The sequence below is a fragment of the Chlamydotis macqueenii genome, chromosome 6, assembly GCF_036417535.1.
Source record: "Chlamydotis macqueenii isolate bChlMac1 chromosome 6, bChlMac1.mat, whole genome shotgun sequence".
NCBI lineage: Eukaryota > Metazoa > Chordata > Aves > Otidiformes > Otididae > Chlamydotis > Chlamydotis macqueenii.
The window spans coordinates 9,780,897-9,796,944 of record NC_141561.1 but is presented as its reverse complement, the minus strand read 5'-3'; the positions used below and the strand labels follow the sequence as shown (position 1 = coordinate 9,796,944).

Here is a 16,048-nt window from a genome sequence, read left to right as displayed (position 1 = left end):
ACTTCCACAGGTTATATTCATCCATTACCATCAGGAATTATTGATAACACTGCTCCAAAACGTAAAAAGCATATGCAAAATGTCTGGGGTGCTGCAGCTGATAAAATTACATCCCTTCCTTACATGCGGGGAGATAAAAAGGGAAGGCTGGTGTATGCCCAGAGGTCCCTGCAGCAGCTCCCAGCCAGATGGCAGAAGTACAGAAGCTACAGAGGAAAAGTTTATTGACTCTCCTTCGAGCTGCTTACAGTAGCCACGTTATAAAGGGAGGCATAAGATGCGTTCCACGAGCGCCTGGCAGCCCAGCGGTTGAAATATTATCTTCAACATGGGCAGCTTTCCACCCGGCACCCTCAGGCTGAACTTGGGCAGGAAGGACCCGGAGTTGCCATCCCCTGGGAGGATACTGTCATGGAGAGGCTATAGGTGAAGGGGAAAGATAAACTCTGCAGCAAAGCAGCTCTGTCAGCATGCTTTTGACTGAACTTAGTGCTATGAGCAGGTAAAATTACTGTTATTCCCATCCTTGGCTGCAATGTGCCTGGTCAAACACTTGGCATGCTCAGGACTCTGCATTCGGACAGCACAGTTCGGATTTTTGGCTCACAGGTTGCCCCATCCCACACAAACATGGATGCTTTCCATTCACCCGCTGCGCTCTTTCCAACTTTCGCTTGACCTGCTGCGGGCACTGTATCTCAAATATGGATGAGACTCTCTTCCCACCTTTTCTTCACCTCTGCCTGGAGACTTCTTCATTACATATTTCTAAACCTCTATTTGTTACATCTTTTTGGAGACAGAGTGCTGGGCACTACGAATGGACAGTCTGTGAATACCAGAACAACACTCAGTTCATATTCAGACCGGAACATTAATAAATACAAATATATTAAGGGATCCCCTGCCATTCATGTTTTTTTTTTCATATTCATAGCTGCTATTTATATCTAAATCTCTATTTTCTGTATTGCAACTGAAGTTATCTGGCTTATTCTCCCCCAGCTCAAATATTCCCATTGCAGATTCAAAAGGGCAAATTTTCAAAGGCCGCTCAGCATGCTAATTATGATAGAATCGCTGCCGATTTGATCTTGCCTGCTCCTTTTTTAGTATTTCTAGACAGGCATTTTGTGCAACCAATATGCCAGCTCAACGGTCAAAATTATTATGAGATTGCTGATAGAAGGCAACTCAGTGTATTTTAGAAATCAGTGTCATTTCTCAAAGAAAGAAGAAACCTATCCACCACAAGGTTGTAATTATATTTAATGCACATTTTGCTTTTAACAGCAATTTGCCAGTTTAAACAGCATAGACCTTACAATGCTTAATTAGTGAAGAGGTTACAGTGCTTATAAAGTTGTATCTAAAATATACCTTATTCATTCTCTATGGAACAACATTTTTAAGACAGTCTAATGTTGTAATTACACGCTATACAGTAGCAGCATGTTCACACCACTACAGTTAAGGCCATGTCAGCATTCTCATCATGAACCTTTTTTAGAGTTTGAACACATCAGCCATAAAATTACAATGCAGTTTGAAAAAAATAGGACATCCAAGATGCAAATCTTGTATCGACTTCAGTCAAGTAAGAATAAAAATAATAAAACACATATAATAAAGGACTCCACCCAAATTTATTTTGGATGATTGCTGCCTTTGCACAACATGCTCAAAATTTCCAAAATGAAATTTAAAAGAAGTTAGTGGACAGCACAGTCTAAACAGGTTTAGATGACTCTGAGTGCAAAGTGTTGTAAAGTGGGTGCCACAGACGCACAATAACCACTTCTCACAACTGCACATTTTAACATACACAAGGCTTCTTCTGTGTAAATAGAGACTGGCAGGTAAAAGCAGTTTCTACCAAGTGAATAACAAAGATACTCATCTCCAGTTGTATACACTTCTTAGTCACGACGAAAGTAAATTGTTCACCAAGTCAGCACACTGGCTACTGAGGTACCATGTTATTCCCTCCAGTTAGGACCAGAAACATTTGAATTTTTATGCCATTCATGTTCTGATAATTCAAGAGGGACTCATCACGCTGCCCACCAAGCTGAAGTCATTTGTTTAAGTAAAGAAAGCGGATGAGGCCAAATACTGTAAACGGACCCAACAGCTTCTTCAGTGAAACGCCAGAGCCTACCTAAGGAAACTCACCCTTAGTTCACGCCCTAACAGTTTCTTGGCCTTATTAATAAAATGCTTCTTATTGCCATATGGTTTGATTAAAAGAAAATCTCTATCAGGGATCTATTTAAACACGTTCTACCTCTGCTTAAAGCTAAGCGCATCTGTAAGCGCTCTCCTGAAACATTACCCAATGCAAGTGTGCTTCAGGTGCTGAATTATCATGGAACAGTGATAAGCTGACGGAACTTTGTGGAGCTGCATCATTTGCTTATTTATTATTTCTACACTTCTTCATTCAAGAGATTTTCCTTTTGTGACCGCTTCTTTTGTTATAACGTTTTTGGAAGCACTCCAGTGCATACTTTTCAGACTTAGAGATAAGCGTATAAGACTGAAAAAGAGTTGCCTATTCCAAGCTTTGTGTACAATGCATACACACATTTATTAATAAAAACTTGTCTAAAGATCTATTTGTTCTTTGGACCAACTCCAGTCTCCCTAGGTGACTGTAACAAGTCTTATAAACCTTTCATGGAAGATTTAAAAAATAGTACTTCAAGACAAAAGAGGAAAACAAATACACTGAAACATTATCAACACAGAGACAGAAGGAGGAAAACAAAGCAGAGACATCCCATGCCAAATGCATTGCTGGCACAGGTCAGCAGTGTCCTCCTGAAGTCTGCCTTCTTGCACAAGTTCTTTTATGTCATGATCTGAAAAGGGAGCTGCAAAGCCAAGAGGAAATTCCATGTATGCCCTTAAATATGGGACACACACTAAAATCCTTCTTCTTAAGAAGGGAACCGATTAGCACACAGCCTATTTCAGCTCTCTGTCCTATCAGACTTTCTGTGCATAGGCACCCATAAAATAGGGGTAACTATTTCTCACAGAAAATTGCTATAAGAATAAATGCATTTATGGTTGCCTGGACCACAGTCACAGCAGTAAGGGCTACATCAGGACCTAAAATACAGCCTTGTCTCCTTCTGACAATCCCTGTGAACCGAACAGGTAGTAGACAAGAACCATCAAACATAACATCAGTAATGGAGGGGTTTATGACACTATATGGTAGTGGCCGATTTAGTTCAGCAGAATTAAGTTTTGCAATAAAAACTCCCTACGGTGTTGCGTTTGGTTTGTTTTTTGTTTTTTTTTTTTTTTTTAAATAAGGGATCAACACAAGTCAGCTGACGCAATTCTACAAGAATGACCTGAATTGTATCCCGTTACTCAATGCAGGCAGTTTCAGAATCTGTCCACACCTGATGATGGTTCACATAAATTCATACACAAATATGTATACTGCTTGTATGAGGGGAAAAAATAGCAAGTAATTTCCAGCCTCAGTTTCTATTTCTGTATTCTGTGATACTGATGTGGCACGTATCACAGACAAGTGAAATGCTACAGCAATAACCCATACAATCTGTATTAAGCTTCCTCACCTGTGATGTGAGTAAGAAGAATGATACAGTGTTAATAGACAGAAATCAGTTACTTATTGCATCTGTAACCGACGAATTTCATAAAGATATTATGAACTATCATCATGGAAAGAGAAGATCTTCATTCCTAAATTTGAATCCTCTTTCACTGAGCTATTAAGAACAAATTCCTCAAAACTTTCAAGATAAAGTGAAGCAGAAGTTTCAGCTACAGAAACATAGTGCAAAGGTTCAGTTTGGCACTGCAACATTATGGACAGATAAGAACTTATGGTAAACTCAGTTTAGATTTGGAAAAAAGAATCCTATAATTGAACCAATATTGTCAAATGTATTGCATACTATTGTAACTTCACAGTAATCAAAATCAGACATCAAGGTTTCTATAGAAGCAGCAATCACAGATTGCAGTAAAGTGTATCACTCAAGGGAAAAAAAAATTGCATTATGGCAATTTCATAGTCAAGTGTTCCTTATGCTCCTCCGACAGTCATTTGTCAGGTATTTTCCTGTTTAAAAGGTGCATATTGTTTCTCCTCAGTCCTCGTGAGACTTCTCTGCAATGACTTTGCATTCATACTGAAAAACAGAAGATGACAAAATTAATAACATGAATTTACATAACTAATGAAAAATTGAGAGCCTGCAGAACAAAGTCACAGGCTGTGCTCCAAACAACAGTACTAATGGCTCACTAACTAGATCAAAAAGCAATGATTATTGATGTCTATTCTACTCCACATCCTCAAGTCAAATAGCTGGTCGGTACATAGGAAGAAAGGAATGACAGGTAGATTAAAACTTTCCCTACAAGGCAATCAACCCTCTCTCCAAACTTACCATTGCCAGCTGCCTGCCAATATTGCCCATAGTTATTCCACCAGCAAAAAATATACAGGGCAACCAGGAACGAACGTAAAGGAAATCTGGAGATGTGTATCTGGAAAAGAACACACTTTTTTGAACTCAATGTTTTGCAATACAGGGGATCTTCCAATCACATGAGACAAACGCACAAATTTAAATATTAGGACATTTCAACTCAAAAAGACACGTATTATAGAAATTCAACTACTTGCAGCAGATAAGAAAGCAGGCTTCTTATTGATTATAATCCCGTTTGTTCAACTAAAAAAAAAAAGTACGTTACACTGTTGGTAAGGTAGCAATTTTACTAAAATAAGCAACTTCAACTAAAAGTCTCACAAAGACATAAAAGCTTTCATGAACTGTTCAATTTATTTTACACTCAAAATTAAGTGCTGGCAGTTTTGGAAATCATGTCAAATTCGGTCCTTTCAGTTATTCTGATTTTACGTTCTAGCTTCAGGAGACTATCATTTAGCTTTAAAGGTGTAAATACTTACTGATAAACTCCGTTATAGACCAGAAGTTGTGACACCAACGTGGCCAGGAAAGCAATTCCTATTCCAAGACCAAACCCACTTCGTGATCTATCAAATGTCCACCACAGTCCAATTGACAGGGCTGCTAATGTGAGAGACAACTGGATATTGTTGGCAAAATCCACTTTCTGTGTTGATCATTAAGGACAAGTTTGGAAATATCATATACACATGTAAAGCAGTTTTCTTCATTCTGTTTATCATATTTTGTCACAACAGAAAAGAATACCGTAAAAAAAAAAAAAAGCTATCACACAGCTATCGGGCATAAGGAAATAAGCCTTGTAACTGTTGTCAGTCTATCAGGAAACTAAAAACTTACAACACGTCAGATTTTTAGGGTCTCAGCACTGCACAAGAGCAGAGAGGCTACACATCTATTAACTACTGCAGGTGTTTTGTACAGGCATACAACGCACACGTTGTTCAGAGTAAGGACATCTTATCCTTACCTGGTCCTTTTTTACACTAAGCATGAAATCTTAGCATTAAAACCTAGCATTAGACTCCTGAAAATGACAAGGATTTACTGAAAAAAGGTATTTGTCACTCTTAATTGCAGTTTTGTTTGATTCAGATGCTAGTTCACATTCAACTAAACATTAAAAATATTCATGTTTTCTATAAAATAAAATGTAAATAGTATTACTGTGAAAGTACTCATGTAAATCAACATTGAAAATCAGTCTTGTCAACCCTGTGATTAAAGTGTGAAGTCACTCCAGATATGTTCATAGCGTTTCACATTCTTCAAAATGTTTTGGAAATTCCAACTCACCCTCTCTACTCCTCTCCAAAACAGATTACTAAAAAGGAGGCTGCCAAGTTTCATAAGTCCAAGAGCAAATTTATGGGATGACAACATAAAAACACTGCCCTATTTTCTCACAAAGGCCTGGAGAGAGCTAGAGGAAACAAGAAAGAAGTTCAACTAACTGAAATAAATAATTACAGAATAAAAATCAATAGCATCAGGAAAAACATCAAACAAGACCAAAAAACACCAAATATGGCAAGGTGCAGAACTGGCAATAAGCTGAAAAGAAAGCAGTCTGGAGAGCTGTCAAGGAGGAAATACAGACAGTACATTAATGATATCCCAGAATACGCATAATAGCTGTTAGAAAACTGCAAGAACGCTTGCTGTAAATAATCTGACCCACGCAGAGAGAAGCTGTGAATTCTCCCATATTTCTTAAAAGCAGTGAAGTTGCATGTGCTTACACAACAGGTACAGTCCAGGTCAGTGAGAACCACAGGACCAGGATAATGCATCTTTGACAAGGGGAGCCAGGTTTGTGAGGGACAGTGAGAACACCTCTGAACCTTGGCAGCTACAGTTCATCCGGCCATACTGGATAGGATGGCTGGTGGGTGGGAACAAAACAAAAAAAAACCCAACAAAACCCACTCAAGGGTCAAGCCACCTCAGTAAGAATTCAGCTAGCTCCCACACTTTTCACTTAATTTGCCCTCTTTTCCTGGAAAAGAGAAAATTCAGTAGTACGCAATCAGAACTTCTTAGCATGGTTTCTGCAAACTATGTTGGAGCTGACACCAAAGGAGACTAGAGTTCCAGAGACGACAAATTTTCTGATTAGTTTACAAGAATCCAATTTTCACAGACAGATCCTGGTTTTACCTGACAGAGGAGGCACTAGACATGACTATACAAAACCACTAAGACTCACAGCGCTGCCATTAAGGTGTCTCAGTCCACGTGAAAAACACCCTGTCATCCAGCATGTACCCAGCTGCTTCAGAGGGGAGGGACGCCAGTTTTGAGCAGACTTGTGCAAGGATGCTTCTGACTAGCTGCACAATTAGGAGGTGCATAATGTACTGCAACATGCTGACTGACTTCTCATTGCTCTTCCTGAGGGACCACAGGAATCAGTGTCAAGGCATCATTTGCAGAATGGGGTAACACCACCTGCTCACTTTGTGTAGTCCTGGCTTACCTGGTCCTGAGTTTTCCCCATTCTTTACAAAGCGCATGTGCTTCATTGATGACCTCGAGGACTGGGCTTCAACCTCTTACTACGGTGTTAAAAAAACAACCCTTGGAATGTCTTAAAGCACTTTTCTGTAACACTTACCAGATATGTATTTCCCCATGCTTACTTTAATTACCCAAAGAAAAATAGACTGGAAGTAAGACATAGCCCAGTATTGAGACATTTCTAACTAAAAGACTTTTCAGAACAAAAAGACGTGAGACTCATCACCTCCAATACTGCTACAACAGTTTAACACTAACACATATTCTGCATTTCCCTTGCAAAAATGCTGCATGTTATATCTTTAACAACAATTCACCATGACTGACTGCAGGAGTTTTGTTTTAGTGGAAACCCATTTGTTATCGCCAATTTCATTAGAATATAGGATACAGCGCTGGCATGATTTATTCCCACAAAGACTGCTACACATCGCATTACACTGGACCATTCTCTCTTAAATTTATGTGGCTCTCCCAGATGTCTGTCCATGCATGGGTACAATAAGCCAATCACAGCTGTGGAGACAAAAAAGAAAAAAAGCCCAAAAGTTAAAGCACTGGCAATATTTCACTAAAATAAAGACCATCTAGACTTTGACAATTATTGTGACTAGCAAAACAGAACTTTTAAGGATAAATAGTACAAAATATACATTGTAAAAGTGGAGCAATTTCAAACAATTTCATTATGTAAAAAAGCCCTGTAAAACTTCAGCAGCATCTTAAACCACTGCAGCAGTGACCCAGCAGAAGCAGCAAGACACAGGACTAGGGAGGATGAAGGAGCTCTGCACTCCACCGAAATGTGCAGTCTCACACTGTGATTCAAGAAGAGCAGTAACAACAAACACACCACAGCAAGGGCTCAGCATGGTTTGTAACAGTATTTGGGTCTTCTTTCGTTGTTGTTACAAACATGTTTTGTTTGGATAATGTTTTTCTCTTCAATGCCACTATAAAGGCTCACACAGAAGAGCGAAAGCTGAGAGCCTACTGTAGCTGTTGAATACAGAAAGCAAACAAGATTTTCAACCCCAGGGAACTGCTATGCTCTTTGAACATTTCTTCATTGCAGCTAAAAAAGACAGTTGCCAACACAGCTGAGGAACAACACTGGTGCTTAATGCTAAACTGGTGCTGGAGGAGAAGGGTAGAGCCTGAGTCATCAGTACAGACTCCAGCGCCCTCAGCCTGGCATTCTGTTGGAGGGATGTTATGGCAAATGCTCTTTATTCTGCCAGAGAGGAAACTGATCTCCAGGATTCAGGAAAATAAATCACCAGTAAAGCTGGAGAGGAAAAAAAAAAACCACACTCCCTAAGCAACTGTCCTGCCAAAGGCATTGGGCCAAACTGATGACTAATAACAGTGACGGATGAAAGGACTTCTCTGAAAGCAGCCTCAATCTGATTATAAATATGCAAAATACCTTTATTCTGTTCATAATAATAAACCACACTGCAGAGAAATGCTCGTGTCAACTCCAGGAAGGCTGTGCAAGTACAAACGGTAAGATAAAGGGTGAATTATCAGCACTTACCACAGAGGCCCCCTGTATGTATGCTCGCAAAGAGAATAAGGAAAGAAAATGGAGAAGAAAAGACTGATAAAGAAAGAACTCAAACACCTCAACAGGAGTGAACAGAGGGTTCACTCCAACTGGGAAAAGCCAATTAAGGCAGTAATATCTTTAAATCAGGTGGCTTAAAATCAAGTAGTGCAAACACCTAGCAGCTGACTGACTACAGAATCACCAACCCATCAGAACCAGAAAGGTCCCCAAGTTTCTTCTGAGATGATGGCAAGACCCAGCCTTCATGACTTCCCCATAAACAACTGCAGACAGCGTTCTCAGATGACCTCTAAGAGCATAAGGTGCAGTCTGATGCAAACAGTCAACAGTGCAAACATTACAGTGAACACTGCAAACCTTATGCATTGCTGCTGCAAGTGGGGATTCTGCCATTTCAACTCCCACTTCTCCACACGTAAAAGATCAAACTTTTACCAGACATGTTTGTGAAGACCATCAGTTTAAACCACAAAAGAAAAATACAGCAAATGTAGGATAAAATCCAATAACTAATCCACTATCTCAGCAGGATAACAGAAAGAGGACTAAGACAACCAGCAGACAAAGCAGGTATGTAACTGCCACCATAATACACCAAGTGCACTTCCAGAGAACAAAACTGGCAGGTTCAGAGAGATATTTGGAGGGTTTCCTTTCAAAGTACGCTCCTCTATGACACCTGGGACATTTCAACAGGGTATCCAAAATAGAGCAATTAGGTGGCTAGGAAAAAAATAGACTTAAATATTACCATAAGCAAAACAATGACACCAGCTCAAAAGCCAGTTTATTGACTCATATTAATACCCAGAAACATGAGTGTCTCAATCTTATTAAAACTGTCCTCTAGGAAGATACTGCCTTTACTGTAAAGGCTTGCTAAAGCAGAATGCTCCAGTACTGGCTGCTAAGAATATTCCCTTAGTAAAGTGTAAAAATGACTGAGGGGATCAGTGGCCTTCAGAGCCAAGTAGAAAGCTGCATTCCATCAGGCTTGTAATATGGCATACGCCTTGATATTTGAAGACAAAAGAAGAGGGAAAGGGGATATTTCTTACTACCCACAGTAGATATCTCACTTAAACTAGCTAAACACACGAAAGCCTCAACTCCCTATTTGATCACAGGAGAAACGGAGCACGTTCACATCATCCAACTTGATACATGAATCTAACCAGGGTGCTCTGTTCTGCAACGCGCCTCTACAACTGCAAACTGTGTGCCTGGCCTCAACTCCCCAATACACAGTCAGGTCTCTCAGCTTTACAGAGCTAAAGCAATACCTCAGACTAGAATGAGGAACAAATGGAAAGCTGGACCACAAACGGGAGCACTACTCAGGGTGGTTTGCTGCATTCAAAACAAGGTACTGTGTGCTGCACCATCTGACACTTCCCAGGGTATTTTCAAGGGCTGCCTGTAGAGCACGCTCCTGTACTCCAGGCCTCAAGGTTACAAGTGGCACCACCTTCTGAAGTCTGTTAAACTTGTACCGTAAGCCAGCAAAACAAGCAAAGGTTATGTTCTGCTAACAATATTACAGTATAGCAAGTTAGGAGAACAACAATTTCTAGGCACATGCATGTGTCTTTGAGTACACACAAGGAGATCAGAAGGATAGTCATAGCTTGGAAAGGGCAGTGATGCTGGAAGATAAATTTTTACCTTCCACACACCTTTCATGTAGTTTTTTGTAACTATGTAACTACCTATCCACCCTTTCATCTCTACGCCAGGCATACGCACACGACTGAACTTACCTGACGCTGTGCCACAGCAAGGTGGCACCCACCAAGCTGAGGAGAAGATGCTTGTGATCACATCAGGGGGGAAGAGAGTAACGTTTCTCTGGATCTGAAGCAAGTTTAATACTAATGCAAGAAATACGCCAATAAAAAACAGCACTATACCACGAATTACCAAATTCATGCCACGACTGGTTACTGATGAAATGTAAGGGCCACACTTTTTTGGTAAGGTTGGCATTGCATCATCTTCTGCCATGACTTCTTATGTTTTCAGAGACATCCAATAGGCTGACTGAGGAAAGTTCACGTGCAACCAGTACCTTGACTCTCCTCAATTAGGAGACAGCCAAACCCTGAAAAATAATAAAAAAGGGTGAAAAATGCAGATATAAGAAAAATGAAATATATTTCTCTTAAATAAATTGGAGATTGGGTTAAAGAATATGGCTGTTATCTTTTTCTGGATTTTCTGAAGAGACAATTAGTCAATTTGAGAGCAAAACCAACCACAGCTGCAAAAATGCCTTACAAAGAAAACAGGTTTTACAAATAGCTTTGTCTACCAGGAGACAGAGGAGGAGGAAACATGTGGGATGGGACAGCTAGGAATGTGAAACCACAGAGCAGAGGTGAAGAAATGAAACCGATACCAAATGGAAGAAAGGCCTGCTTTGCAGTAACAATAAATTGTTTTTCTCCCTTCCTTTAAGCAACAACTGGAGGATATGTAATTCAGAAGCAAGTAAACACAGCCCTTAATTTCAAGTTAGCCACAGAGGTTCACAGATCTCTCTTCTTGAATAGACGCCAGAAAACACTTCTCAACTGCAAAGTGAAATCTGAGAAATATTTTTCAGGATGGAGTCAGAATTTCAGCAATCTCACAGCACATCCACTTTCATAACCCCAGATAAGAGCAAGTAATTCAGCCAACCAGAGAGGTAATCTTAATACAGAGGAATGTTAACCAAAGTAACACACTTTTGGTGAAAACCACCATAATTACAAACCATTACAAAAGAACCTGAGAGCAAAGGGAAAAGGAGCTCCCCTTGCCGGTGCACTAGGTAGCATCCTACATGAGTAACTCTGCTGACACTACAGGAATGGCAGAGTTCCCGTCCCGATCACTCTTTTAAAAAAAAAAAAAAAAAAAAACCAAAAAAAAAAAACAAAACACCACAAACCTGTCCATCAAGAGTCTTGTTATACACAGATTCGGTGCCACATTCATGTATAACAACGATTTTGATCGACAGCTTAGCCACTTGGAACTTAAGAAAAAAAGCCCTGACATTGTTTTTAAATTTGAAACTGACAACTGGTGGCAGCTTTTGTTAACTCTTACTTATGGCCATGTGGGCACAAGGGGAGCCAAACCAGCACATCCATCCCCCTTTCTCCCCAGCTTCAGCAGATCCCAAGGAAGCTCTCTGAAGATGCAGCATCAGTGCGTTCACTTTTGCTGATGGAAAGCCAAAAGGGAAGTTAAACACATCTAGGCTAGTTAAGATACTACAGGTAACTGCACAGAAGATGCGATGCCATATTGTGGCAACCTCCATCACTCAGAAGGAGTTCCAAAAGGCAAAACAAAAGAAGAAATAAGTTCTGATCACATGTAACTTCATGCTAGCAGTTCAGGGAAGCAGCAGAGTCTTCCTAAGAATACGAGACCTTTTCTGCATAGACGATTCTCTGTGTTACTTGTAATCATCATCACATCTCGGGGATGGGGAAAGAGGGCAACCACAGTGTCTGGATTATTAGTCAGCTTCCTGACTCACACTGATCACCTTGATCACCCAGATGTCTGCATCAAGGCTGGCACTGCAACACACTTCCCTCAAGCAAAAAGGAGGTGCTCCAGGTCTCTTTTCTCCTCCTCCGATGGCATGGCAGTGGAGCTTGGATAATACATTTAGCCTCCAGGAATGAAAGCATGGAGTCACAAGTACACCACTATCTCAGCTGAGTCTCTCCTGTTCCCGGGGGCTTTGCCCACTAGGTGATCACAGGAATTCTCAGAATTTACAGGAAAGTCTTTTCAATACACAGCATTGGAGACTGTAGGTCCCAGTTACAAACTCTACAGAAATACTGTACCTAATGGGGGCTTTTAAACTGTTATGTCCCTTCTTAACTTTAGCTTGCCTAGGAAAACAAGCTAAACTCTTGACTCTCCACTTACTTCACCATCCCAACAGCTCTTGGCACTTCCTGAAGTCTGCACATTCTTTTGTTCTTTTTAATGCATGACCAGAGCCGATCCCAGCTTAGGCTCTCACAGCCTTGTACAAGAAAGTTCATACTTCAGTGTCTCTCTTTAAACAAGCTCTTCTGTTGCACACTGAGGATCACAATTTCTTTTTTCACTGTCCTAAAGCAGTTGCTCCGATCCTGTGATCCATTACTGCATTCAAGTTTCTTCTTTCCTGTTACTGAACTCCTTGTTCCTTGCTACCAGCCCCAAACCTTGCATGCTGAATTTCAGCCCATAGGTATTACTTACTCCAGCACTCAACATGACTCCACTTTTCCTGCAGGATATCTCAGCCCTCTTTGGCCTTGCAAATGGTTCCCAGCTTTGGGTCATCAGCCAACATCACTACTGCAATCTATTTTGTACATGAAGCTAATCAACTAAAATACTGAGTGAGATCAGCCCAAGTCCCTGTCTGATGAAATCTATTGAGAACTTCCCTGCAGCCATTACTCCCCCACTTTATACCACCTCTTGATATCTCCCTCTGACAAGACTCTGCTTCTTGTAATTCTTCAAATACAATAACCTCCAACCTAATTAAGAATCAACGGTCCCACATGGCAATACTGACATAAACACCAACTGGATCTTACTTTTGTTTTTCCCCCCTAGAAATGTTGATGATCAAATAAAAGTCCAATTTTATTCTGGCATAAACTAGATACAAAACCTGCATTTACCCAATTCCCATTTATTTAATATGTCACCTAGCAAACATATGACATTTAACTGTGAAGGCTTATCAAAATGTAACAGGACTTTGCTATGTGAGGAAATCGCTTACTGCTTTTATACAACCACTGCAGCTGCAAGTCATTCAAGGCACCAAAACCAGATTTTACTACGAGGTAAACTGCCTGACCACAGCAAGGGTGCTTGGGTGGGTACACATCAGTGAATGTTTACAACAAATAATGCAAGCTCCCAAATTACAATGATGCAGTCATTTCCGTCCTGGTTTCTCACCCTACACGCGCTGTTCCTACTTGTTTTATTCCAGTTTCCAAATTTTCTCTGTTCATTGGCTCCGAGACCTTCTGGTATGCCATAAGCGAGCAATGAGGGAACAGAGCTAGATGACTAACACTAATCGTGTAAAGATTCTTCAGTGCCTCGGACAGCCTGGGTTCACCATGCTCAGGCACGGCAACGGTATTTACTCCCACCTTTCACGAAAATGGAAGTTAAGATCTCTAAAGACAACATCACCTCTTTCTTGTGGACTGGGAGGCTAGCATGCCAGCAGACAGATGAGACGATGTCTCCTTTTAAGCCTTATATTTTACTGAGTGTTTCCACACAGATAGGAAGAGTTCACATATGGAACCAACACTGCTTCTAAGCCCTCATCTGTTGGAAACGCTCATTCAAAGCTGTAACACCACACCGAAAGCTACAGGTTTGGCACTGCCACAAAGTCCCAGCTGCACTTCCCCTCCTTGGTGGCATACAGCTTCAACCCAAGCTTTTTAACATCGCATGTGAGAGCATTGTATACGATTTGCAAGGCAACCACACTATGTCTCGCATTGCGCAAGAAAGTTAACAAGTAAATTATCACCCTAGACATTTTCAAAACACTTAGTCACTTAACTGTCTTCTAATTAGAAGATCTGTCCTGCAAGTGCTCCCCAGTGCTCTTCATGCTCATCAGGAGCCTTCTGCTGCGCGCGACTCACAACTTCTGACAAGATACAGACACGGGAGGAACAATGCAGTGCAGTGGGGGCCAAGAAAGAGAAGATTTATTTAAGCAATACCGGGCAGGAGATAGCAAAAACGGTGCAATGACAAGAAACCATCTGTCTCCCGCGGGGCAACGCCAAAAGAAAACCACCCCGCTTCTCCAGGCACCAGGTGAGGCGGCTCTCCCGGGCGGGCTGCTCCGGATCCCCCGGCTCTGAGGAGTCCAACCCGCCCGGGCAGCAAGCCGGTCGCTTCAGGCCAGCGTTAGCACCTCCAGCCCAGCCCGGGCCCGTTAACAAACCCCCGCGGAGGGGCCGCGGGCCCGGCCGTGCGGGGCCCAGCCCGCAGGCAGCCTCGCCAGGCGGAAGGTTTAACCGGTGCTGGGGGGAAGCGCGAAATGGCTCTCGGCACCTTCTCCCTCGCCCACCCGCTGTGCCCGGGCACGGCGAGCGGCCACCGCGGCCCTCCCGGCACAGGCAGCCCGGCCGCGGCGGGGCCCGGCGCTACCCTCGTCCCCAGGCAGGGCTTCGGCGGCGGCGCTGCAGGGGGCTCGGTCGCCCGCCGGGAGGAGGGGGCCGGGGGACGCCGCTGCCCGGCCCGGCTCATTCCCCCACGCCTCGCACAACCCGCGCCCCCCGACCCGCCCCCTCCCTCTCTCCGCGCAGGAGCCGCCGCAGCCCCGGGACTCACTCGGCCTCCGCCATCTTCTCCCTCCCCGCGCCAGTCCCCGCCCCGCGCAGCCTCCGCAGCGCCCCGCCGAGCCGCTGACGGGGCAGCGCGGTCTGGGCCGGCGGGCTGAGGAGTGCGATCGGCGGGCGGCCCTGCTCGGTCTGCGCGGCGCTGCTCATCCTCTGGAAAGGGGCCTTGGGGTTTTTGTGCCACGGTTGTGCTTCCAGCTGGGCCGGGTCTGGCGATGTCGGGTTGTGCCGTGTCCCTGATCCACGTTTCAGTCGCTGCTGTCCCAGCTCAAACTGCCAGCCGGGCCCCGGCCCTGCTGAGCCCCGGGTCTGCAGGGGCCTTCGCATGCCCTCAGCTTCACTGAAAATGGCACGGCTCCTCACCCCAAAAACCATATTTCCATCCCCAGTCTGGGGCCTCTCGGGGAGAGCAGGCAATGTGAACCAGAAAACAATTTGCTGTAACCTGTGTTAATGAGTTCGGGCACAGCAAAAACCAAAACCCCAACATTTATTGTATATATGCCAGGAGGGGTATAGGAGAATAATGCTGTTGTGTTCATTATAATTAATATCTCATATATATTCATTGTAACATTACATTCATTATTATTCTTTTATTAATGAGCTTTTTCCTTTCTCATTGCACTGAAAATTAACACAGTTTATTAAAAATATTTGCACATTGCAAAGACTTTGACAGAGCTTGCCATATTATAGGGTCTGCAGTGATTCAGTGCAGGTCCTATTACAATTCCCAGAATAATTACTGGATAGGATGGGTTTTGTTACTGTATTTACTGTAGTGGCATATTTAGTGATAACTGGGGGGGGGGGGGGTTTGTGCTGGTGTGTTGTGAACAACAGTGTCACCAAATATTTATAAACTCAGAGGAGAGTATATGGGTCTATAATAGACATATTAAGAATGGAAAAAGGTAAGATTTACAGCAGCACAGAAACCCATTGTGGTTTAGATGAGCAATAAATGAATTTTCAAGTGATTCAACTTTGGTTTTTGTCACACAGACAATTTTTTTTTTTTTCTCAGTAATTCCTACTGAACTGCTTGGCCTGGCTGTGGTTTA

General features: G+C 42.5%; 1 protein-coding gene across 5 annotated transcripts in view; it reads right to left on the bottom strand.

Annotated features, from left to right (window-relative positions):
• INSIG2 (insulin induced gene 2) overlaps nucleotides 1-15,001 on the bottom strand; it is a 28,282-nt gene extending 13,281 nt beyond the window's left edge. The window contains exons 1-6 of one of the 5 annotated variants that reach the window (XM_086750445.1): nucleotides 14,974-15,001; nucleotides 10,344-10,684; nucleotides 7,402-7,526; nucleotides 4,970-5,136; nucleotides 4,443-4,542; nucleotides 1,252-4,181 (exon numbers count right to left, since the gene is read on the bottom strand). In XM_086750445.1, the coding sequence (XP_086606571.1) occupies nucleotides 4,140-4,181; nucleotides 4,443-4,542; nucleotides 4,970-5,136; nucleotides 7,402-7,526; nucleotides 10,344-10,587 (678 nt within the window). In that variant the 5' untranslated portion in view covers nucleotides 10,588-10,684; nucleotides 14,974-15,001 and the 3' untranslated portion in view covers nucleotides 1,252-4,139. Of the gene's footprint in view, nucleotides 1-1,251; nucleotides 4,182-4,442; nucleotides 4,543-4,969; nucleotides 5,137-7,401; nucleotides 7,527-9,866; nucleotides 10,323-10,343; nucleotides 10,685-11,679; nucleotides 11,699-14,973 lie in introns of those variants that run through there. The other 4 variants (XM_086750443.1, XM_086750444.1, XM_086750447.1 and 1 more) reach the window with 4 other exon arrangements.
• Nucleotides 15,002-16,048: the final 1,047 nt, after the last annotated feature.